Below are 23,733 nucleotides of genomic sequence, written 5' to 3'. Positions count from 1 at the left end.
CCAATCATATGTGCACCAAAATGAAATGGGTTCTTCCCTGAGCCAGACATCATACACTATATAACACTTAATTCAGATTTTCATTTGGGGCTGCAGACATTTAGATACCGACCCCAGACACTTGACAAACTGAAGCAAAACATCTGAATGAAAAGTCTCTTTTAATGAGTGTTGTGTTGGAAACAGAATGAATATATTGTTAGTTTCAAACTGAGGACGATCAGATACATTCAAGCTCTTCAAAAAAAAAAACAGTGTCACCAAATCTTTACATCGAGCGGCCAGTCCCGCAGGAGAAAGTCATGTTTCTACAGTATATGCTCAATGTGGTGGATACACTGATATACAAAAATAAACCTCTTCACATACTGTCAGTTTTGTTGGAAAAGCTCTTTACTTAACTTCATCACATGTTCACCAATTCAAATTGAAGCCTCGTCTATAAACAAGAAAAGCAGGGGGGGGGAAAAATCTTGGTAAAAGCAGTAAAGACGGAGAATTTGGCAAAGATGTTCAGAAAGTATTTACGTCTCCTTTTAAAAGTACTTTCATAGAATGACAAGTGTATGTAAAAACTACTCTCCATGTGGGGCCAGTTTACTGACTCTTTTGACACGTTATTAAATACTGGCTTTGTTAACACCAAAATGACAAAGAAATGTCAAAATAAATCCACCATAGCTTCAGATTCTTCTGCCATTAAATACTACAGACAATACTTTCATATATAACATCTCACTTTAGCAATTCAACATCCAGAACAATAAATTCAGGTTGCATCTGTCAATAAGTCTCCATAGTCTATTAGAATATTCTGTACAATCTATGTTCGAGGCACTTTTTGACCTTTCTGTGCTTGTAAGCGTGATGTTGAGCTGTGACGTGTCTCGTGTAAAACACCAGTGAGTGGATTCAGCATCAGCGACGACTTTTCTGGAGCCAACACACATTCTGCACGACAACATACTTTTACAGTACAGGCCTGAATTGTAACTATAAAACACCGTCACAATAACAACAGGAAAAGGAGCATGAGATGATGAGATCTTGTTGCAACTACCAGTAATGAGAAATATTGAAAAAGCACAAACATGTTCACTCATGAAAGAAAAACAGGAAATAAAGCAAAGCGTTTATGTTTTGACAAAGTGAAAAGTTGATCTATAACCATCGTTTTTTAAGAGACCGGTTCACAGAAACAGTTCACTCTGCGTTCTTATAATTACAGCACTTCAAAGTCGTAAAATCAACACATAATCGGAGAGGACGCCCCAGTTCACAGAGGATGGAGGGAATAAAGGATTCTTTCACAAAGTCATTAAACAGAAGGGAAGTGAGCACTTCAGCATCGACACAAGTTATTAGCCAAAGTTTTTATGTTCTTACGCTTGTTATATTCTTTGATCAAAGAACATGTAACGCACCATTTGTCTCACTCAATGAAAGAGTTGCTGACACTTTCAGAAAACCACAGCAGCAGAAGAAGAACTACACTTGAGGCCTCAGACAGACACAGGGAAACTTCTTTGTACCTCGCCGTCAAAACAAACAAACGTTAGTTATATTTAAAAAAAATTCAGCTGGCTGATAAAAGGAGCTGGTTTAGTTGGTAAAGGAACCTCGTCATTACTGGTACGTCCTGGATTATATAATAATTAGTATTATTATTTTCCAATAACTATGTGACTGGACAGCCTCTCTCTCTGAAAACACTGATATATGAAAGACCATATAAGGAACTTACAATTTGACAGGGGCTGTGAGACACATACAATGACAGGATGGGGGGTCAGAAACCTATAACATCAAACGTTACCATTTATAATTTAGTTGACTAAAAAAAGAAGTTGTCATACAGAACCAGATGCAGACTGGTTTCACGGAATGATTAGGTTTTATTATGGTTTCTAATTGTCGTAGAATTTAAAAATTCTAAAATTAAACGCTGCCTGAGAAAGTTTGCGAAGCTTGAAATCCAGAATAGCTGCCAGTCCAAGCCTTGTGTATTTTGGTGTTTGCAACTGCACGTACAGTAGAGCACAAATAAAATGTGTCACTTTTCGGCTTTGAACACTGATCTCAAATAAATAAAACTTCAACATAAACATCGTCTTACTGTAAATGCAGATGGCAGTGTGCAATATTCAACATTTTGAAGTAAATGTCATACATGCGACACACACACAGTGTGACAGGACTGATGACAATCTTAGAGGCTTGAAAAAGGCTTTTTAGATTATCATGGTGGTAGCTCTTGATGTCCGTGCAGGAATGGAGAGAAACGTTTTGGTCTTTTTAAAATATCCATGACAGGGACAAGTGTGAGGTTAAAACCCAGTTGCCGGACAAAAAAAAAAGTACAAACTCCGTTCTTCCTGTGGGACTGCCGCTCGGTTCCTCCGTGACTTTCTTTGAAATGGCTTTTCTGAGAAAGCTCTGGAAGTCGAGTGTGGGGAGACATTGTGACTCCTGCGGTTACAGATTGTGATGAGGAGCTGGTTCAGGCCTGTCTCTAAACTGCTGGTGCAGGTGCCTCGAGCTTTCGTATCTACATAGAAACAATAGAAATGCTTGAGTTCTTCAAGCAGTGAACGAACTGGTGGAGGACACTGCAGAATATACAATATCATGCAATCCAGTTCAATTCCACACGCACACACACACACGCACGCACACGCCGCTGTAAGTGGTTATCCAGTGTTTCTGTATGTATACACACAGTGGGTGGTGATGACATCACTTGATGCAACAGGATTCGCTTCAGTTATGTTGTAACAGTCACTTGGTGCTGTCCACGTCCTCGTCGTTGTGAGTCTTGTAGCTGCCGTTGTGCAGGACGTAGGGCGATAGTGTCACGTCCTCGCTGGGTGAGTCTTCTCTCTCGCTGTCATACTCTTCCTTCTCTTCTCTCTTGTAGTTGCTTTCCACCTGAAATAACAAATTCCATGGGACTGAGTAACATTCAAACCTGATCAACCAGGAAAAACAAGCTCAGAAGAAATATATGCAAGAGATGAGAAACACATTTGCACCGGTCATTTCTTTAAGAGGAGCAAACTGTCTCGTATGAGTTACTTATACTTAGTGAGGAAGACTTAAAAAAGTGGAAGTAGAAGTTTGAAGTGAAACACAATGCGCTTAAGTGCTTCTGTTCCTCTGCTCTTTTCTAATCACTCACAAGAAGAGCTGTTCTTTATAATAACCTCACGAGTTAATGTTCCTGGATCAGCAGAGCGTTTCTTCTTCTGCAGCTATGACGTTAAAACACCACATTGTATGATAATCTGCGGGGAGACGTTCTCTGCTCTCTGCAGCGTGTGTGTGTGTGTGTGTGTGTGTGTGTGTGTGCCTGCTCGTCTCTGTCGCTCTTCAGATCTTCTGATCTTTCTGGTCACTTTAACTCTGACGTCTTGACTGTGTACGTCAGATGAACTGCTTGCATTGGACTATTTTTTTCAATGTGTTCAAACACGTGCCTCATAAACTCTAGAGCGGATCAAGTACTGTACAGGTCAGCGGGGGAGTTGAGAGGGAGGATACTTAATTAATGTACGTCTGCCCTAATACTGAAGCAGTCGTGTGCTGGTGCCATCTATAAATATATGTTGTGGAAACCCTGGGTGGTTTGTTCACTGTGCAAAAGTATAATCGGCATTCAAAGTGGATCTGTGGCTGTAGCAGATGAAAAGGATGTCACGTGGGGGTCAACTACAGGGTTGAGTGTTCTGTACTGAAACTCAGATAACAAGCGGTGCGCAAGCTTGCTGTGGTTTCCGTGGAGAAATATTAATTCATGTGTCAAACAAGTGTTCTGATTTTCATCTGAAAAGATTGACGATAAGATTGACATTAAACAAGACACTTTTTGTCTGATGTTTTTGTGGTTTGACAAAGTAGCAGTGAAAAACCCCACCTGACAAACAAGATCAGTGGGGGGGGGCCTGTGTTGAGGGTTGAATTGTGTTTAGCCCGGATTTTCAAAGGTTAAAGATTTCCTTGCCGTTTGCCCACTTACGTAACAGCATGGTGAGTAATTTTCTGCACACGTCAACTCTGTGTGATGATGAGCAATATATTACTGATGGAAATCTGTTATAAATGATCCGAGGGCTGAAGGTCAAGAGATACACCAGGAAATGATGTAAGTGTTATTACAGAGAAAAGTAGTTGTATGAATGCACACACTTCGTTGTAGGTTTATGTGTTAAAATGTTATACTTATCTGTTTGCTTCAGAAATCATTTTTTAAAAGTAAAACATTTCCATATATTAATATGTTATTAAATATATATATATATATATAGGTCCAGTGTGTAAGATTTAGGTGAAAGGGAACTTTTGGCAGAAATTTTCTGTAGAATAATCCTCATGATGTTTCCACTAGTTCATTTCATCTAAATTGTATGAATTGTAGTTTTCTTTACCCCAGAAAAGGCCCTTTATATTTAAATACTTTATATTTACATCGAGGGGGTCCTCTCTATGGAGGCTGCACACCCCTCACCTCACCCTCTCTTTCCAAACATGAAAAAGAACCTGTGGCAGCCTTTAATTGTCATAAAAACTCAAAAGGTGTTTAGTTTGTCCAGTCTGGACTAATGTAAAAAACATGGCGTCCTGCGTAGAGAGGGTCCCCTCAATGTAAATATAAAGTATTTAAATATAAAGGGTAAAGAAAACAACAATTTGTACAATTTAGATGAAACACGCAAGAGAACATATTACAGATTATTTTATATTCATTTTCTGCCCATAGATCCCTGTCACCTTAAATCTTACACACTTGACCTTTAAGTCTTTTAACGTCTTGTGTCTAATAACACTGTGATTGAGTCAATCATTTCTTTTACTTTCAAAGTTGTTCGTTCACTTTGTCTCATAAGATTTTGATAAATGGGCATTAGCGTGTGAAAACCTGACCCCTTCAGGATCAGGTTTGGTCACGTCCTTCATTTTTACGCGCTTGTTATTGTGGAAAACATCGTTCTTGGGTTTGGCTCAGACACAAAAAAACTGAATGCCTGACTGGTTCGGACAGAATACGACTCTAATGGGCTTCTGGTAAAACTATAAGCTTGTGTTGTTTCCCTGGTTCATTTCTCTTGCAGTTCTGTTATAGTCATACACACGAATGCTCCTACTTTCCACCATGTTGTGCTCATGATCACAGGAAAGAATGGGATGGAGAGGGAATACAAAACAAGGCTCTTTCCCCAATGTGTTTTTATATTCCCATACAGTTACATGTGTGAAATTATTAGTTTTCTTCATTCAACAGTTTTATCATAAAAGAATCATCCAGTAAAATGTTACTTACCTTTATGAGCTGGAGGTTTCTAGTTCTTCAGAATTGAATATTAAGCGTCTGTGGCTGCAGCTCTTCACTTGAACATTTTCATTTCGTAGTTTGGTTTATAACGTTTATATCCCGTTCGTCCTTTGCAATTTTTCAAATCGATTACCTGCCTGTTTCTATAGAAACTGCATGCTAATATTCTTAAAATACAAGTGAGACCACAGCAGTTCGCTCTATTTCACTTCCTGTTTTATCTACATATTTTTAAGCTACAGCCTTTTTTATGAGACGAAAATAACCCTCACTTAATATGTGCTGGAGTTCACCTAATTTATGTTTCCACGTTTAAGTCATTGTGTCACATATTATTTTACCAGTTCTTAAATAACAAGAGGAGCAGGAGCTGCAGTTCTGAGTGATGTGATATTAGATTTAGTTAAATACTTAAATTTATTGTTCAAACACCTTTATGTTGTGTCAGAAAAAGTTGAATAGGTTATTGATAATTAACAAAGATGATGATTGAAGTTAACTGCTCACAGAACGCATCTCTATTTACTGGCAGATGTTATTTTTATTGAGGACTTCAGTCGGCCATAAAGAGCTCACTGAAGAAGGAAAACAAGGTCACTATAAAAGACTTCTTCCTTCCGTAAGAAGGGAGGAAAATTCTAGAGGGAGCTCCTTCCACTCATCTCTTTTTTACAACACTGCAGACACCTCATTTATCTCCTCAGGCCTGTTTTAGTGAGACTCGGCTTGGTTCATTAAATTGTCAGTAGTGAGACAGCTTTATTTGCCAATTCGACGACGAGAGATTGATCAGCGGATACTTTATCAGCATGTTATGGGCGTGAGGGAGTGTTCGTTTTCCCGAAGCGTAAACCTTTATTACCTTTGACGGCTTGGCCTTGCTCTTTATCCTGTCCTCATCTTTGCGGCTCCTCTTCCTGGATGTGGAAAGTTCCTTCCTGTCCCTGCTGCGCTCCCTCTTCTTGTCTTTCTTACTTCTGAAAGTACACAGAGTAACAATAAAACACCAGTCACGACCTTGCAGACAACAAACGACTGATGACTTGTGGACACGTGCTGATGAATCCACCTCGGAACACAGAAATTGTTCAGGACAAACCTAGGACCTTTGAAAAGGTCACTTCTGAAAAGATATTTAGAACACGTCAGAAGAGTTCGGCAGAGCGGGTTCTGATGGATTTACCTTTTTGTTGATGGTGATCTGACTTTCCTCCGAGGGCTCCTGGATGGATCCTTACTCCTCCGATGGTGGCCCCTGACAACAACGCATTAACTGGATTACAGCACAGCACAGATGGGTAACCCACAGAAAAGAGTAAAAAATACATTTATATAAATTCAAGTGTAAAAAGTAAATAAACGCAAGTGGGCGAGAACTAGGTATTAAAACGATTGTGCAGTACTTTTAACATCTAAATCAGCTTATATGAAACGATAGTGCTGTATAAATACAAATACAGACCGTTTACATTGCAGGAGCACAGCGGCTGAGACGTACTGATACTTTTCCAAGAACAAAACTGACTGTGTATTTAACATGTGTGTTTAATCACGGGTGCACGTTGGGTCATATGTTAATGGTTCTAGCCAGGCCTGGGTTTGACTTGGAGATAATTTCAAAGTAAACCAGATCCTTTGGAAAGTAAAACCGTTTATGTTGTTTGTTCTAAACATACCTGGAGCGACTCCGACTGTGTCTCCTGTCTCTGGAGCGGGAACGCCTCTTGTGGCTGTTTCGTGAACTGTGGGACTGAATCCCTGACCACGACCTCTGTGACGGTCTACTCCGGCAGAAGAAAATCAAAAATGGTATCATCATATGCTCACAGGATAAAGAGAGTGAAATCTAAAGAAACTCTGTAGCTTAAATGGAGACCTGTGTTTAGATCGGGACTTTTTCCTGCGCGTTCTTGAGTTTGAACTGGAGCGTGACCGGCGTGACCTTCCAGACCGACTCGAGGATCGCGTCTTTGTGTCTGCTAGAGGGAGAGCAGGAGAGTCAGCATCGGTTTGCAAACACAACCTTGTTGTTTTACGACTAAAACTCGTCGTACCTGGTTCTATGGCAGCAGCGATGGTCGACTGGGCCTCCCTCACCCTCTTCATCACACTCTCTAACTCCTTAGCAGCAGCCTGTGGCGTCATCTCTGGGGGTTTCACTATGGCATTATTGGAATGGTTAACCCTGAAAGACATCAAACAATATCAACTGTCACAAAGCCGTGAAGGCTATTTCAAGATACACAAACCCATTTGTTCATGTCTAGGACTTTGTAACTTTGTTTTGAGGTGTTCAAAAATCAAGTTTATTATTATCACTGTGATATAGGACTGATACAACATTTAAAGACCGGATGCAAAGTTTCTGTACTTCTCCCTTTAGAGCCAGACGAGGACACAGCCACACATACACAAATGTGAAGCGGATATCGTGGGTCAAAGTTCACCAAAGTTGAACTCCACTTGAAGCCATGCAGTGATTTGCTTCCCCACAGGAAGCAATATTAAACCAGATAACAGCAGTGCTTCACTGGCGACAATAACGATGAAAATAACAATGAAGAGGATTCAGACCCAGACAATGTGTTGGCTCAGTTATTTGTTTTTCATTTACAGTGTCTGATGCAGGGCTGCGTTGTAAAATGATCTTAACAGTAAAATACATACTTCAGGGGTCTGTCCCCAAACATGACTCCATTGAAGGTCAGGGCTCTGGCAACCGAGTCCTGCTCCACGAACTCTACAAAGGCGAAACGGGTCGGCTGTGTCTCATCTCCTGCCATCCGCACAAACTTGACTTCTCCCACCTGCTTGAAGAATTCTAACAGCTGGTCAGCAGTGGTGGTCTGTCGAAAGATCGATGATCAGAAATGAATAAGATAACGTTAACTGGTGCAGAACGTAAAGGTTTAATTTGGGTCTTAACCAGATTGGAGCTGCTGATTGTTTCCAGGTATGACTTCTCCAGCTCATGGAGGAATCTTGTGAACATTAACCTATTATCACTATAAGAGGTGTACAAAACTGTTGGTTCATTATGAAATTGTGGCAGGACTCATGAGAATATGGCAGGCTGTCACGTTCGAGATAAATGTAATGACCTGCACTCACTTTACTTGACTGACTTGATAATGTTTAAAATAGTCGTGATATTGATTTACAGTGATTTCGTCTATCTGACACAAATTCAACATTCCGTTCACCTGTGAGTTTAAGTTGCCGACGTAGACGGTCCGTCTGATCTCATCAACTTTTGAGGGATCCACATTTCCCATGAGGGGGGGCTGGGAGAGCACTGAAGCTGTGGAGTCAAGACTGGCTGCTGACATCCGGTTCACTAACGGAAGGTTCACCTGCAGGTGTAAAAACACACAGGTTTTACTTACATGATACAAGACAACTCAAGTTACACCCCACAACACGCCGACTCACATTCTGAATCGGAGCTGGATTAGGAATCGGGAGCAGTCCCCCTCCAGGAATCAGATTTGGTGCTGGAGCGGCAGGTGCCAGAAGTGACAAGGCCTTGGCCTCTTCTGGGATTTTTCCTGCAGAACAGAAGCAGATATTAGTGAAGGCAATCGAGGGAATCTTCTGTTTCCTCTATGTCTGCACATTTAGCCCACTGTATTCTAGAGAGAAAGAGAGCATACACTTCCCCATACAACCTACACGTGTGCTACTGTCTACTCATGGTAAACTGGAGACAGAGCTTCCTTACTTTGTATCAGATTATTCTTCCCAGTCAATCTGAACTATTATTTTTCAAGTGCAAAAATCTTAACTTTTCACCCACAAACAGAAGAACACTGATTTTCTCCTTGGTCTCTTTTCATAGATCAAAAAATTTAAAAAAAATAAAAAAGAACCACAATGCAGAGAATGAGTCATCACTTTGATGCATGGGTCACCTGTACTGGAAACATATTGGTCATGAACCATATCAAGCATGGGCGCTTTCCCGTGGGGGGGGGGCGTTCGTTTTCGAAGTGTTGGAAAGGTGTGCAACACAAGACAACCCCAATGGCTGCAGCACTAATAGCACACAGGACATCAGATATAGAAAAGAACAACAATTTTAAGAACTGTAGGAAACGTTAACCAAGACTTAGCTACAAAAACAATGAATTTAGGAGCTTTGCTCATTCCTTTGTGTTGGAGCAGAAGGAACAATAACAACAATTTAACGTCACAATAGCTTGACAAGTTTTCTAACACTTCTGGTGCTAAGAAAATTGTCTAAATAGGTAACGACGGAAAACATTAATGCATGTGTCACGAGAAAGTATGTTAAATGGACAATTTGTGTTTTTAAACACTAAACATTTATATAAGAGCTGTGGTGTGGTAACTGTGAGGAAAACTCCGAAAGCAAAGAGAATACACAAGATTCTTTCTTCAAATTTGGTGAGGTTCTTAGTGACTGGGTCTCACTTTTTTAATGTCTAGCCCCCTCACTACAGCAACAGGAGTGGGAGAGTAAAGGGTTAGTGATCCTCCTAGCATGTCCCATGTCATGTGTGACACACATCCCACCGGTATGCCGTAGCAACCTGGACAGAATTCAATCACACACAAGCTGCAGCTGTAGCGGAAAGAGAGAGGGGGGTGGGGGTTGGACAATAATCAAAACAACAAACCAAAATAACAAATATAAACACAACGCTAGAGATAAGCAATACTGTAGTTTCTGGATAGAGACAGTAGAGAGTGGACAACATGGGAAAGTATGAAAGGAAACAAACCAAAAAAAGAAAAGAAAAATTAAATAAAAGAGACAAGGTGTCCATCTTGGAAGGCTCAGCGGGCTATTCTCCGGGTCACATTCCCCCTTGAAGGCTGCGTTGGCCCGATCGGGGATAGTGGCTTGGAAAACAATGCCTGACTCAGGCTAGTGTAGTGTAACAGCTGGGCCAGTCTAGTCATCTGATATGCACACATAATCACACAGAAAAAACATACAAAACCAAATTAATAAACTCAGTAGCCATCCAGCACCAAGTCACGTGGACAAAAAGCATCAGGTTAGAGGTGATTATCATTGTTTCACTGAACACAAGGGAACATCAGTGGCACCACAGGGACACATTGAAAGAAAAGGAGCACCGGGGGGGGGGTTACATTAGCTGTGTTGTAATAAGTAACACAAATGGCAGTTTCCTGTGTGACATAAGCTAGCAGTCTTTACAGGGACGTTAGCCTGGGGGAGTGGAGTGTCCTGCAGCTTGGAAACATTCAACATGGCTCATGTTTTCTGCAGGAACCACCGTGTGTCCCCATGCACAAACCTAGACTGTGAGACAATTAGCTTGTAGCTAGTGGTTTGGGCTAGGTGTCCTGTGTCACAAAAATGGCTGAAACTGCAAAACACAACTAGCCATTTGAACGTCGTGCCAATTTCCCAAGTGAGTAAAAACTGAAAGATCAACGAAAACCTGCAAAGACTGAATTGAAGGGGAGGGGGGGCAGGTCCATATGTCGTGTGTGTGTGTGTGTGTGTGTGTGTGTGTGTTAGCTGCACTCACCTTCCGCACATGGCACCACTATGAGAGCTCTGTCAACAAACACAGTGTTGGTGAGATGCTGCGCCACACCAACACTGGAGGACTCCCGGTACTTTATATAACACACTTTGGACGAGAAGGACTGCGGCGCGTTGCTGCGGGAGACACACGTGCACAAAGAGTGAACAGGGGTTAGTTTGTTCATCGGACGCGATGATGCTTCATTTTTTTCCTCGCGCGGAGGCCGCGGATCCGCGGTGTTGCTTGCGAGCGCGTGCCGGGAGAGGTGGCGCTTACTCGGGCGGGTAGAGCCGCAGCTCCTCGATGTCTCCCAGGAAGCCGAACAGAGTGCGCATCTGCTCGCTGCTCACGGCGGAGGACAGGTTGGTGACCTGGACCACAGCGGTGCCCGGGATCCCGCTCATTGTGCGCAGCTGACGGACACGTTGGCAGATCGTTCCGGGTGGTGTGTGGGGGTTTAATGTTTGGTTCTCTCCGCCGCTCCGAGCCGAGCTGATGATCCGGAGGGCAGGTGTGGCGGAGGGTTCCGTCTGTCCGCAGAGAACTGCATGCACCTGGCGGGAGCGCGCACAGCCAGACTTGAAGAGGGCTCTGCTTAGTTATGCTGCTATAGGTCTGGACTGCTGGAGGAACTCCCATCATGCACTGAGCCCCCCCACTCATTTATTTATTTTAATACATGTCAATGACCGTGTTTCTTTTTTCTCCCATAGTCCCTCATTGCAGATATCTCTGACTCCAGAACTGCCAGAGAACAACTGTTACTATTAACAACAACACAATGTTGCTGCTATCATTAATAATCAATGACTTCTACACACTGTTTACACTTTAACTATAGTCAGAGCTGATACCTGATGGTGCACAAGTGTGCCCAGTCTCTCGCCTCTCTCTCCCCCTCCCCACTAACTCTATCTCTTCTCTCCCCTCTTTTCCACCCATCTCTCCTCTCCTCCCCTTTTTTTCTTTGCTCACCCCAACCGGTCGAGGCAGATGACCCCCCCACGTTGAGCATGGCTCTAAAGGTTTCTCCCTGTTAACCAGTTTTTCCTCCACAGTCTCCAAAGTGCTGCTCATTGTGGGAACTGTCGGGTTTCTCTATATTAATAAGAGTTTAAGGTCTTGACCTTCTTTGTAAAGTGCCTTGAGATAATGTATATTATGATTTGGCGCTATACAAATCAAATTGAATTTATTCCTAGAAATCGACTGTATAATTGTAAATACCTGAACATCCATTATCTGGCAGCATTTTGATTTGTTTTATTTGGTCAGTACAATGAAAGATGTCGGACGAGAAGAAACAGATCAGCTTAGCAGTGCAATAATTAAAGTAGACACTGGAGAGGGAGTCACACATTCTGCTCTTCAACTAAATACCAACATTTTAAAACAGGCTGTATTTGACTGAATTAGGCAGTTTGGGATTTTTCCACAGTGAAAGCCTCAATCAGATCAGAACGATCACAGGGAAATCATTCTTTAATATTAAACTAATAAATCTGATGACTCATTCATGAACAATAGGATTTATCAGCATTAATAAACACCAACAAACAAGAATATAGTTGTTAAAAAGTACGTTGCCATAGAGATGATGACGACTGGTTGCGTGTTTCTGCTGTAGCTGTGCGCGCTCCCGCGAGGTGAATGCATTTCTCGGTGGGCAGAACTCGGCACAGCACCGGAACTTCTTTGGATTTCAATGGCAGTGATCAAACCAGCTCATGGGCGCATTACCGCCACCTACTGAGCTGGAGGGTGGAGCAGTTTGAGTGGCAGGGGGGAAACAGACTGTACATTAATGGAGAGCTATAAAACTCCCACTGGGTTGCATGTGGAGAAAGTCTATTCATGTTTTTAAATGGACTCCTGACACTGAACTGAAACACAAATGAATGGTGGATATTACCCATGATCCCTTGCTTCCTGAACCAGAAGAGCTGCGGATGACACAAATAAACCAAACTGGTTAGAATTCTTATTACATATTGGAAATAATGTTTTTTAAATACATTGAAGGTTTTCTCAGGAGTCATGTGACCTTTCAATGTGTTTTCTTTCACAGACTTACTCTACTGACATCTTTCTGTTTTCTCTGGTCACGATCAGCTCCGTCTACATATCTCCACACCCAGAACATTGAAATGTCATTAAAACACACTTTGAGTTTAGTTAGTCTACTTTCTTCTAGTCTCATACATCTGTGTAGTTATAACAAAGAAAGAGAGACGCCCATGTGTGAGTTAACATACTGTATTTATCTATGTGTTGTTTCTTTAACAATAAATCAGTCATCACTCAGTCTTGTGTACATGATGTACTCTTCACAGGTGTTTAACTAGACACAAGCACAGCTCAAGCAAACTTCTCTGAGTAAAACATACTGCAGAGATGAACATGATGAACATTTGTGTGGGATTCTAGATGGTGTGTGCACGTTTTAGAGGAGAACGTTACTAATCTGCCAGCACAGAGCCTCTCCACCACTGAGAGCCCTGCAGTGTCCCCCTGTGGTGGCAACTGAGCATCATACATAACAGTACATACTGTACAACTGGAATTCTCTGCTGGTTTATCACATACATTTCCCAACAACCACCTCTTCACTAGTCAGCAATAACAGCCAAGTATGTCAGGTAACAAGTCGCAGCAAACACAAAGTGTAAAGTGCAAGTGTGAAGAAAACAAAGCTCAGAAAATGGCAAATCACACACACACACATTCCTCATGTGCTCTGTTGCAAGGTATATATTTACAAAATTGGTTAAGACGTTCATCCTCATCCCAGTTCTATAACTCTCCATTCAGCTCAAACCACGTGGATGAAATAAAGAAAAAGGATTGTTGGTAAAGAGCATTAGTTTATTTTCCACAGGTTACTTCAGAAACAGTTAATTATGTACAAAATCTGGAATGTTGGATAAATGCATATCAATCCTCACTGTGGCGGTTTCCACAGAAACCTTAGAAATACTAGCTATACATTAAAACAGGTGCCTCTGCATTGCAATTTATTGCTGGTTTTACAATCGCAAGTCACTAATGCCATTAATAACTCTTTTGTCAAATTTGTTTTAGAGTATTTACAATTTGATTAATAAGGTGTAAAGTCCATAGAAGACTGCTAAATAAATAAGAACAAATACGGGATCGTAAGAAACAGACCAACATGGATGAAGAAAATGTTCGATCTCTCTAGATTGTCTACAATGTCAGACTGTACGTTTTGCCGTGAATATAAAGTGACCATAACCCCCCAATTTATTCCCCTCTACTCTAAGAAAGTTACCAACAAAATTAGAACAAATAATAAACAGTAAATCTGTGTAAGATATAATGTCGTGTGAATTTTTTTGGGGGGGGAATGCACATTACGTTTTCCAGCGAATACATTTGACCAGTTTTAGATTTTGTTAAAAAATTGAGGGCACAGCTTCACTTTCAAACAGGACGACAAATTATTAGGAGGATACAAATTTAAATTTCTATCATATACTGTACAAACTATTCAGTGGTCACAAATGTACTGCTGGATTTAATGGACTCATTGCTCCGTGTGTGAATTGGATCATTTCCACTTGTTTTTTTGGAAACACGTCTCACTGAGTATTTATTTACCACTAACAGGCTGATTTCATGCAACTGACAGGTACATGGAACATTTGATGTTTTTCCTTCTGACACAGTTTGTTGACAGTCATATGTTTTTCAACGGTGTAAGTTGATTACTTTGCACAGATGAACACCAGAAGCAGTGGTGTTCGAAGTGTCTGACAGTTAAAAGCATCGGGTAAAGTGACACAAACCTTCACTTTTACACAATGCAGAGATGTGTTTTTTTTAAGCACTATCATACACGTCCTGTGCCGCTTCATTACAAAAAAAAAATACGTTTCAAGTTATAAAAACCATGTAAAACCATCAGGGATTAGTAAAAGGTTGTGTTTAAAAAAAAATTGCTATGTGATGTTGGTTTTTCTGAATGAAAATAAAGGCTTTAAAATATTGCTTTCGAAGCCGTTATGCAGATGTGCTGACAAGGTTGTGGACGTGTGAATATTGCTCGAGTTCTGGGGTCAGAGGTCCTCCCCTATTCAAACAGTTCAAGGTCTATGGCACTTGACAACTTGTTTCTCCCAACTCTATTCTCTGTACAGCAAAGAAGAGAAAAAAAAAGACATCGCTCCAAAGTTATGAGTAAAAACTATGATTAAAACATTTGTATAGACACAAAAGGCAAACTGTGGTCTTCTCCCATGTACAAAAACTTAAAATGAAACTGCCAGATGCTGAAACCCTTGTAAAACAATAACTCATCTCAACAGCGGCTGCCTGGAAGATGGAGCCCTTAAAAATTAAACACGAGTGAAACTTTAAGATGTTCGTATTCCAGTAGCTCTCTTTAGTCGTCTCCTGCTTTCGCCTTCTGTCCACAGTACACTTGCGTTGGTTAACTAGAACAACCCACACCTTCCTCTGCTTTAAAGAATAGATTTACGTTTTGGGAAATAAGCGATTTTTTTGCTTTTTGGCGGAGAGATGAGACGTGAAGACCGATAACGTTCCCATATCTGTCTGTTAAGCAAGGATCCAGCTAGCAGCTTGTTGGCTTCACTTCGAAGTAACAACTGGAGACGGGGCACTTAGCCAACTTATATAAAATCTACCTTCCATTTCCTGTGAAGTTCACTAACTGACATTTGTGTGTAAATCCGAAGTGTGTCATTTTACAGAGGGTCAAAGACGATATCCCGACTCTGAGCCAACGCCAGTAATCCAAACGCTCTCAGCCGAGAAAGTAGTCGTACATTACCTCCTGTAAAATGTGCCATACATCGTATTTACACTTTGGTTTTGTACATATTAAACAGATTTGAGGAGTCTTCTGTTCCATTTCCAAGTCCCACTTAATGATCACATAAAGAGTTCATTTCTCCCACATCTGAACGCCGGGATTCCTTTCTGCTGATTCGTTTCATACAGCACAGGTAGTGGTCACGTCAGGTGATGAGCTGAGCGGCTGAGTTCCTGTGAGGATATATGAGTTGGACTGAGGCGTGTGTGACCTGCAGCGTGTTCACAGGTGTATGGAAGCAGAGGTGGATGATTTGTCCTCCTCTCAACTCCTTGATCTTGTGAGAGAAGAGACAAAAAGAAAGAAAATCTCGCCCCCAAAAAAAACAAAATCAAAACACCACCTTGATCTACATTCGTCTCCACGTGAAAAGCACATAACACTGTCCATATAAAACCGCTCGGCAGACCCCCCCCCCCCCCCCAAAAAAAAGGGTTCAACATCTTAAATAAAAGTGTAAAAAACAAAAGAAAAGGCAAAGTGGATGACAGGAAAGAGGGAGCCCTGCCCTCCTAGTGGTCAATTCATGTCCATGCGCAGAAATAAAACCCAAATCATGATAAAGGATTTTAAAGAGTTTTGGACTAAGAAAAAAAAGAAAGAAAAAATGATGATCTGTACAGAGACCACAGTAATTATTTGCATCAGAGCATCTTCAGCTTCTTTTGTATAAAAATATATATACCACAGTGATGGCCGTTTGAGGACTCGTACTTGCAGATGTTTGCTGCCCTCTCACTTGGATCCACTACATTCAGTGGTTTTCCCAGTTTGAATCAAGGCTGTGAAGATCTCGAGTAGGAGTAGTCCTGACGGAAATCGACACTTCAGCCTCTTCTGCGTATAAAAAAATATGAGAGTCAACATAAGTGTCTCTCTTCTTCTTTCCTCACATCCCCACGCACACTCCCCAGGTCAGTCTCAGTCCAGTCTATGCTTGCATTTCTCTGAAGATAGTCAAATCCACAGTGTTTGGAAAAGTCTTTAGCAGGGACACTGCGTTCCCGTGATCGATGTTCACAAAGCTGTAGCCATTTGCCTGTAGACAAAGAAAGAAGTTTGGTGAAAAACCCTGAAGACTTTCAACTTTTGACAAACACTTACAACCAAAGATTCTCCAACAACAAAACAGAGCACAACAGTGACTGCCTACTTGTAGAGCAGCTCTGGCTGCAGAAGTAAACTCCTGTTCATGAGATGAACCCCTGACCATTCATTCAAAAAATGTTGGAAAAAGTTAAAGATACAAGACTGTACATAATTAGAGTGAAGAAACTACGCATCCCATCAACCATTGCAAATTATCCCTTTGAGACTCCCAGTGCGCATCTTCTTCAAATGAACCTTAAGAATATATTGCAATATATTGCCGTTTGTATCCTGTATGTATACAATGTGTGGATTGTTTGTAGTAACACTGAATTACATGATTTTCGCCATCAAGGTAAACATTTCAATGATAACAGCAAGCTACACCGATCAGACGTGTCACTATGCAATATTACAGCTGATGAGCGGAAACTCTTCTCAGAAATTAAAATTCAGGAAACACAATGTTGATTCTTATCTATACCTGTAAGATTTTATCTCCAGGCTGAAGGATCTTGGCTGCCGGTCCCTCAGGCTGGACCCTTGTCACAAATATGCCCTGAAAGGATGGAAAATATTTTAAAAACATCACTAACACATCTAAAGCAAAGTTGTAGAAGGAAGATGAAAATAATGTACAGAACTACATTTGTCTTTACATTGTCATCTGGATGAAAGGGGTTTCCTCGTCCTCCCACTCCTCCAGATATACTGAAGCCCAGCTCTGGATTCTTCTCTACTTTCACACGGAACTGAAACACACCCACATAGTTAAGTTTGAGTCGTTCATTCATAATTACACAGCTTTTCGGTATTAGGGCTTTCTAGCTAATGAATGAAATGAAAGGAGTCAAATTCTGGTGCATGAAAAAGAACATCCGATTCTTCACACCTTCTTCAAACAGGTGTCATTTCTTTGAGGAATAGTTTTGGGTGATGCACTTATTTGCCTTCTGAGAGCTGGATAAGATCAAAACTATTCTTATTTCTGCAATCAAAGCCAAAGTCCAGCACTTTAATCCCTGTAAAATCAGTTTGGTTTAGTAGAAAGTAAACAAACAAGATTTAACATGTTGTGCCTGTTGCACACTAGAGGACAATAAGCCCAATTTCAGGTAAGTTTCATTCCATTGACAGACGATGGGAACAGATTATGATCGTGTAATGTGAGTGGCATAATTTTACAGTCTGAGACTGAATTGGAACCTCCATGATTTTGAAATGCAGATGTTGGATTTATACTTTGTGAAATCAAAGAGACTTGTGTTGTATAAAAGGAACAGCTATTGGGCGAGTTAAAACCCGCAAAAGCCAATGAGAGCAAGTTGCCCAAGAAGCATCACCAAATGGATGCTGTATACTTGTGCAGACAGTTTAGATTTTAAAATCCTCTTGTGTCCAGCAGGCATTCATTAGTGAACTTCACAGCTACCTGATTTGAAAAAGCGTGGGTTAGCTGTTGCTAAGCTTAGCTACTGGCTGTAGCATCATTATCAGACAGTTGTGAAAGATTTTGTCAACTCGCTCATATCAAACTATTCCTCTCATCAAACCTCAGACAAGACAATAAAGAATTCCCTTAAAGTTACTCTGTAGCATCTCAATTTTGTTTTTTTCCTTCACCTCTTGCTGCATTGCGTCTTGCGGGACCCTGGGGGGGCCTTGTGGCTGGGAGACTTTGAGCATCAGGTAATCGATGAGCTGCTCTCTGGAAGGGTGGCGAGCCATGGGCATCTGGTTCATCTGAGGACGACCAGAGGGTCCCATCTGACCGTTCAACAAAGGCACCTGAGGAACAAAAACACAGCGATGAAGCAAACACTTCAAGCAGGAGTCACTCTCAGGGTGTCTGGAAGTTTCAACAATTAAATGAAAGCCTTTTTAAAAACCTTTTTTCCACCATGATGAATGAAATGTAAGAATTACATCAAGTGCGACAGATGTTAAGGAATAGATAGATAAGGTGAAGTAGACTCAAACCACAGACAGAGATGGTAGGTATCCATCATCAACCAGAGCCAAACAAAGTGTACTGCAATCAATTCTAATTAATCTTGTAGGCTCAGTTACTGGTTCTACATTGGTCTTGTTTGTTGTCTACACAGTGAGACATTACAAACCAAACCAAACAATTATTTTAAATCACAATCAAAGTAGCATTAAATGAACGCTAACATAATTAAGACCCATTTAAACCTGTGAGCTGATGACAGTTACAACTTTTTAAGGCCCAAAATGCAGAAGTTTAGACTTGCAGAAATCCTGTCTTTTCTTAAAAACAAGCTCTGTGGCATCATGGTAAAGCGCAGACAACACCTCAGCGAGGTTTCAATTTTCATAACTACCACTACTTGTGCTCTGCGGCAGGAAATGTGCCGCTGTATGTTACATAACCTACTTTTCTGTGGTGGTCCATGGTGTAGCTCTGCTGCCCCTGTGGACTATACACATCATCCTGAAATGGAAGAAAGTGGTGATTAATTACACTGCAAAAACCCATTTACAAACAAAGGATAATAGAGCAACACATTTTTCACGTTGGGTAAATGATATTAGGCAGTGCGGTGGTGATTTAGAGGAGAGGAAAGGGACACATCTGATTAAAATGATGAAGAACTGTGATGTAACTGTTTTTGGTTTCTATTCATAAACTATGCAACATGTCATTGTGAGTATTAACCTTCTGATAATCTCTAGAACACATTCTACATACAAATATGCAGAATCTGTAGGAGATGGAGAAGATTCTGGTTCTGTCTCTAGCTGAAGGTTAACAGTCCACATTGACTATCTGCTTTTTAATCTATTTAAATCCATATGCAGATAGCTGTTAGCAGAGATTAGCCAGAATGTTGTCTGAACTTACTACACTTACAAAAATGATCTGGGTTTGTGTTTCTTGTGGAGAACCGTTCCACTTGTGTGATAAAAGAGACTAGTTGGACTGTAATTGGTGTACGGCATCTTGGCCCAGATATCCATCTACACTGGAAGCCCTGAAATAGTAGCCGTTGCCAACAGAGGCTCATTCGCTGTCAGAAATGGCCGACCCAAGATTGACCTTCTGAACGTGAAGCGAATCATAAATGTCAAATAGTGAAGAGGTTAAACAACAGCCTCAGACATCTCTGGAGAAACCAGCTCTTATATCCACTTTGTTGATCACTGGGACACACAATTCTACCTTCTTACCATTCACGATCACAGTTTTCATCCCCGCACAGAAAGTGAGAGGTTAAGATGTGATTTTGATGTGATCAAAAATATTGAAGTGATTATTTTAATTAGAGTTAAAGGAGAAAATAAAATCAAGGTTGCTGGGATGTATTACAATCACAGGATGTGATCACAGGAGTGGGGCAGGTTGGAGTGAGAATGCACAGAGACAGTGATTATGACTTTAAAGAACCTGGCAGATTTAAAAGGGGGCACTTTGTACCATATATCATACTGAACTTACATATCTGGTTGTCAGCTCTAGAGCAAATAAAAGTGGCATTTCCTTAGAGAGAAACTAGACTTACATAATATATTATAAATAATAATGTATTCATTAATTTATGCAGTTCCATCACAGCTTAGGGTGACGCTTTTTGTTAGCTGGATTCAGAGAAAATACAGCCTGGCAGTGAATTTGTCACCAGATGCACGCAGCAGCCAGATACACTAGCGTGGTCTTTTAAAAACAGCTTTACTGTATCGATTTGTCCTCCTCTGATTCTGCCATGCAATAAAGTCGACTCACACGACTGGAACATGGCACAAAAACCAAGTGGGCCCCTTTTAAACATGTCAGTTTGAAGTAAACAAGAAAGAGCTCCACAAACATCCAGTAAGAACACATTGTATTTTTCATTAAGAAAAAACATGTGTTAGGGAAGGGTTTGTGACAGATCAGATGTTGGGAGAAACGTCATCACCCAACATTTACTTTCACTTGTCCATAAAAGGACAAGTAAAAGTGTCTTCTGAGCATCAGTGATCGTATTCTCACATGAGTTTCATACGGATGTGAAACTAGCACAGGCTGCAAGCCCCGGCTCAGTGAGAGCAGCAGGAGCTAGCTACAAGTTGACAGTACTCACACAGAAGCCCAGAGCTCCATACGGCTGTCCTTCTCTGGCACTAAAGACCAGAGACCCTTGGCTGGCATGCATATCCCTACAGCTGCCGTAGTGAGACCAGCTCAGCGGAGCGTTATTGGAATTATAGGAGCGAGACAGCGCATTCTGAACAGAGGGACAACATAGAACAACCAGCACCAACCGAGATGTCAGTGGTGGCCATGCAATCCACCAAATGAGCGCGACATAAAAGACACAACAAACAGAAGTTTACAACATACACAGAACAATAACATGCAGTGAATAAGAAGCATTTTGCACACAGCTGGGTTAGTAGACTTTTATAAAGGGTCAACTCCACATTAAAGGATCAGTTCACTCAAATATCTGTTATGGTATTTAGCCATGAAACCCCATTTAAATTCACAATGGTGTCGGCTTTTATCACCACAAACCCTCACATGTTAGTCGGTGTCTTCCACGTGTGTGTCACAGCTTTTTTGCCATGAGATATTTACTTCCTTTTTATTTATTTGTATTTTTGCATCCGTCATGTGTAAGAGGCGTCATCAAACCTCTGACTTGCTCGCGGTGAATTCAGCAGGGGTTTCCCGACTGGATACTAACTTTATACTAGGAGGTCAGGCAGAGAACATCAACAGAAACTGCAGTGCGTCTCACTTGGACATTTTTGTTCCAACATGCACTTCCTCCAGAGAAAATACAGAGGAACTGCAGAGTTCAGTGCATCTCTGAAAACAGCTTTAGCATTTATAACAATATTGCCTGTAAATGTGAGGGATCTGGTCATGGGTTAACTGCTACAAAAACACAAATTCCACACCTTCTATCACATTAGTACTTTTTACCTTTTCGATTTTCTTGGCCTCGATGTGACGCATCACATGATCTCTCCAGTCTGACGGCACTCTTCCTGCTCCCACTCCTCCTGAAACTGGTCCAGGACCATCCAGGAGCGAGTACTCAGACTTCACCCTGGTGTTGGGCCTTTTGCTGGGGCTGTTGTGCTGGTAGTTGAAATCACAGACAGACATGGTCCTCTCTGGAAGCTCATGGGGCTGTGGCCGCGCAATGAGAGGCCTGGAAGCTCCGGGTACGTCGATACTGTAAGTGCGAGCTGACAGAGGCCTCTGTGCGGCCTGGCTCATCGCCAGCGGGCCCCTGGCGAGGGTGTGAATGTCCCTGTACGTCATATATTCCCCCTCGGGCAACTGCATGCGCCTCGGGTCACCCATTGAAGCTGTGGAGTTGGTGCTACTTTGCCTCTGCAGAGTGCTGCTGCGAGGCTGGCTGCCAGTAGAATGAAGTCTCTCCTTAGCCCACATGTCCCCGGAGGGTTTGGGAGCCATGGGAGGCCCCCTTTGCTGTGGCTGTAGAGGGAAGGAAGGTGCCTGATTACGATTGGAGTAGTTGGTGTTGGCTAGTGAGTGTGGAGGAGGAGGGAGGTAGCCTTGGTGATCTGGGGGCATGGGCGTCCTCTGAGTCCACATGCTCTCTTTTGGCATGGCACTGCTTGTGTACTGAATATTATACTGAGGAGGAGCGATGCCCATGGCCATGCTGGAGGAGATTGGGTATCTGCTGTTGCTGGCAGGAGGCTTGGAAGAGGAGAGCAGGTCTGAGGAAGATGCAGAGGAGTTGGGGTAGACCTGGAGAGTCTGTTCATTGAGTAACTGACTGGCTGACTTGCTCCTGACTATGCTCTGGCCCTGAGGTCCTGGCCCCGGGCCGGCTCCTGCCATCCAGCTCATTGCTGCTGCATCATATGATTCATCATCCCCTTCAAAGGAGTACAGCCTCATGCCCCCTGTTTCTATGTTACTGACACTGTGGGACTTCATCACCTGTGGGGGATGGCACCTTTTCTCTGGAGACAGCTCCTCTGTGCTGCGAGACAGAGACATGTCACTGCTGGCTGTCACGCCTGTCGAAGCCACATGCACGGCAGATGGCTCCGCTCTCACCGCTTGGCTTTTGTTCCCCAGACTGTTGATGCAGTCACTGACCTGCTGGTTTCCATTCTGCAAATGCTCCAAGTTGTCATTATTGAAAGTCTGCTTTCCGCCCAACTCCTCCCGGGTTACGGAGCCATTCTTAGTTTTGTCCACCCCGTCCAGCTGAAGCATGTTGTCAGTTGGCAGCTTGGAAATGTTCATATTGATCTGGTCCCACTTGGTGTAGGTGTCTTCCATGCCATTGTTGATTCCCTTCTCAATGAAGGCCAGTCTGGCTTCCATGGACAGGTCGTAATCGCCCATTTTTTCTGGTGGCGTCTGCTGGGTCTTCAAAAGGGCCTGAAGGGACGTTTCAGAGCCATTACCATTATGGAGGAGAGGGGTGGTGTCTTTAGGCTGGTTCATGTTCTCATCTTCTTGCCTGAAACACAGGAAAAGACACCAGAATGAGTAAAAACAACAAGGTGATGATTTCATATGAAAGTTAAAATTACAGAGGAATTAATTTTTTTGTCAATGTTGGCAATTCCATGAGCTCTTCAGAAAAACCTCAGGTTTTCGGTGGCTGTTTTCAAACAATGGTTTTAGATTACATCTTTATTATTAATGGGTTAACATTAAATATACCAACCGGCTTTTCGGGAGGAAAGGCATCTTTGCCTCTCTCTCAGGGGTGCACAGAGAGTTGTCCTGGCTGCTGTCAGTGGTCAGAGACACTGAGTCGGACATGCGCGATGGGGACGAACAGTTACTATTGTTCTGGTTGCTGTTGGCCACAGTGTCATCCAGCAAAGAGTCTGCATCTTTCCCATCATCTGCTGATCAGGAATATCAGTTAGTGAATTAGTTAGATTTTCCAATGGAAAAAACTGTTTCGGTGACTCGAAGAAAA

The 23,733-nt window shown here is 42.0% G+C and overlaps 2 protein-coding genes across 12 annotated transcripts in view; both read right to left on the bottom strand.

Annotated features, from left to right (window-relative positions):
- Window positions 1-144: 144 nt before the first annotated feature.
- srek1 (splicing regulatory glutamine/lysine-rich protein 1) lies at window positions 145-11,450 on the bottom strand. Of its 6 annotated transcripts, XR_011239227.1 has the most exons (14): window positions 11,131-11,145; window positions 10,855-10,988; window positions 9,764-9,914; window positions 9,241-9,364; window positions 8,762-8,877; window positions 8,533-8,682; window positions 7,997-8,175; window positions 7,384-7,514; window positions 7,206-7,308; window positions 7,006-7,110; window positions 6,513-6,584; window positions 6,192-6,306; window positions 2,720-2,928; window positions 145-2,548 (listed from the first exon to the last, which is right to left on the bottom strand). XR_011239227.1 is itself a non-coding variant. In XM_069514407.1 (13 exons), the coding sequence occupies exons 2-13, from the start codon at window positions 10,863-10,865 to the stop codon at window positions 2,779-2,781; spliced, it is 1,407 nt and encodes a 468-aa protein (XP_069370508.1). In that variant the 5' UTR covers window positions 10,866-10,988; window positions 11,131-11,145; the 3' UTR covers window positions 145-2,778. The 6 variants fall into 6 exon arrangements, 5 of the variants coding, with proteins under 5 accessions (XP_069370508.1, XP_069370509.1, XP_069370511.1 ...); XM_069514407.1 differs by having other exon boundaries at window positions 145-2,928; XM_069514408.1 differs by having other exon boundaries at window positions 145-2,928; window positions 7,206-7,305.
- A 2,248-nt stretch (window positions 11,451-13,698) lies between these two features.
- Window positions 13,699-23,733, bottom strand: part of erbin (erbb2 interacting protein) — a 52,566-nt gene continuing 42,531 nt past the window's right edge. For 2 of the 6 annotated variants that reach the window (XM_020082115.2, XM_069514403.1), the window contains 8 exons: window positions 23,473-23,659; window positions 21,735-23,262; window positions 20,887-21,030; window positions 19,200-19,256; window positions 18,425-18,589; window positions 17,461-17,553; window positions 17,286-17,360; window positions 13,699-16,751 (listed from right to left, as the gene is read on the bottom strand). In XM_020082115.2, the coding sequence (XP_019937674.1) occupies window positions 16,644-16,751; window positions 17,286-17,360; window positions 17,461-17,553; window positions 18,425-18,589; window positions 19,200-19,256; window positions 20,887-21,030; window positions 21,735-23,262; window positions 23,473-23,659 (2,357 nt within the window). In that variant the 3' untranslated portion in view covers window positions 13,699-16,643. The remainder of the gene's footprint in view (window positions 16,752-17,285; window positions 17,361-17,460; window positions 17,554-18,424; window positions 18,590-19,199; window positions 19,257-20,886; window positions 21,031-21,734; window positions 23,263-23,472; window positions 23,660-23,733) is intronic. The other 4 variants (XM_020082116.2, XM_069514404.1, XM_020082118.2 and 1 more) reach the window with 3 other exon arrangements.

This window comes from Paralichthys olivaceus, chromosome 18, assembly GCF_024713975.1.
Source record: "Paralichthys olivaceus isolate ysfri-2021 chromosome 18, ASM2471397v2, whole genome shotgun sequence".
NCBI lineage: Eukaryota > Metazoa > Chordata > Actinopteri > Pleuronectiformes > Paralichthyidae > Paralichthys > Paralichthys olivaceus.
Note: the sequence above shows the minus strand (reverse complement) of the source record. Positions and strands in the feature narration are given on the sequence as shown.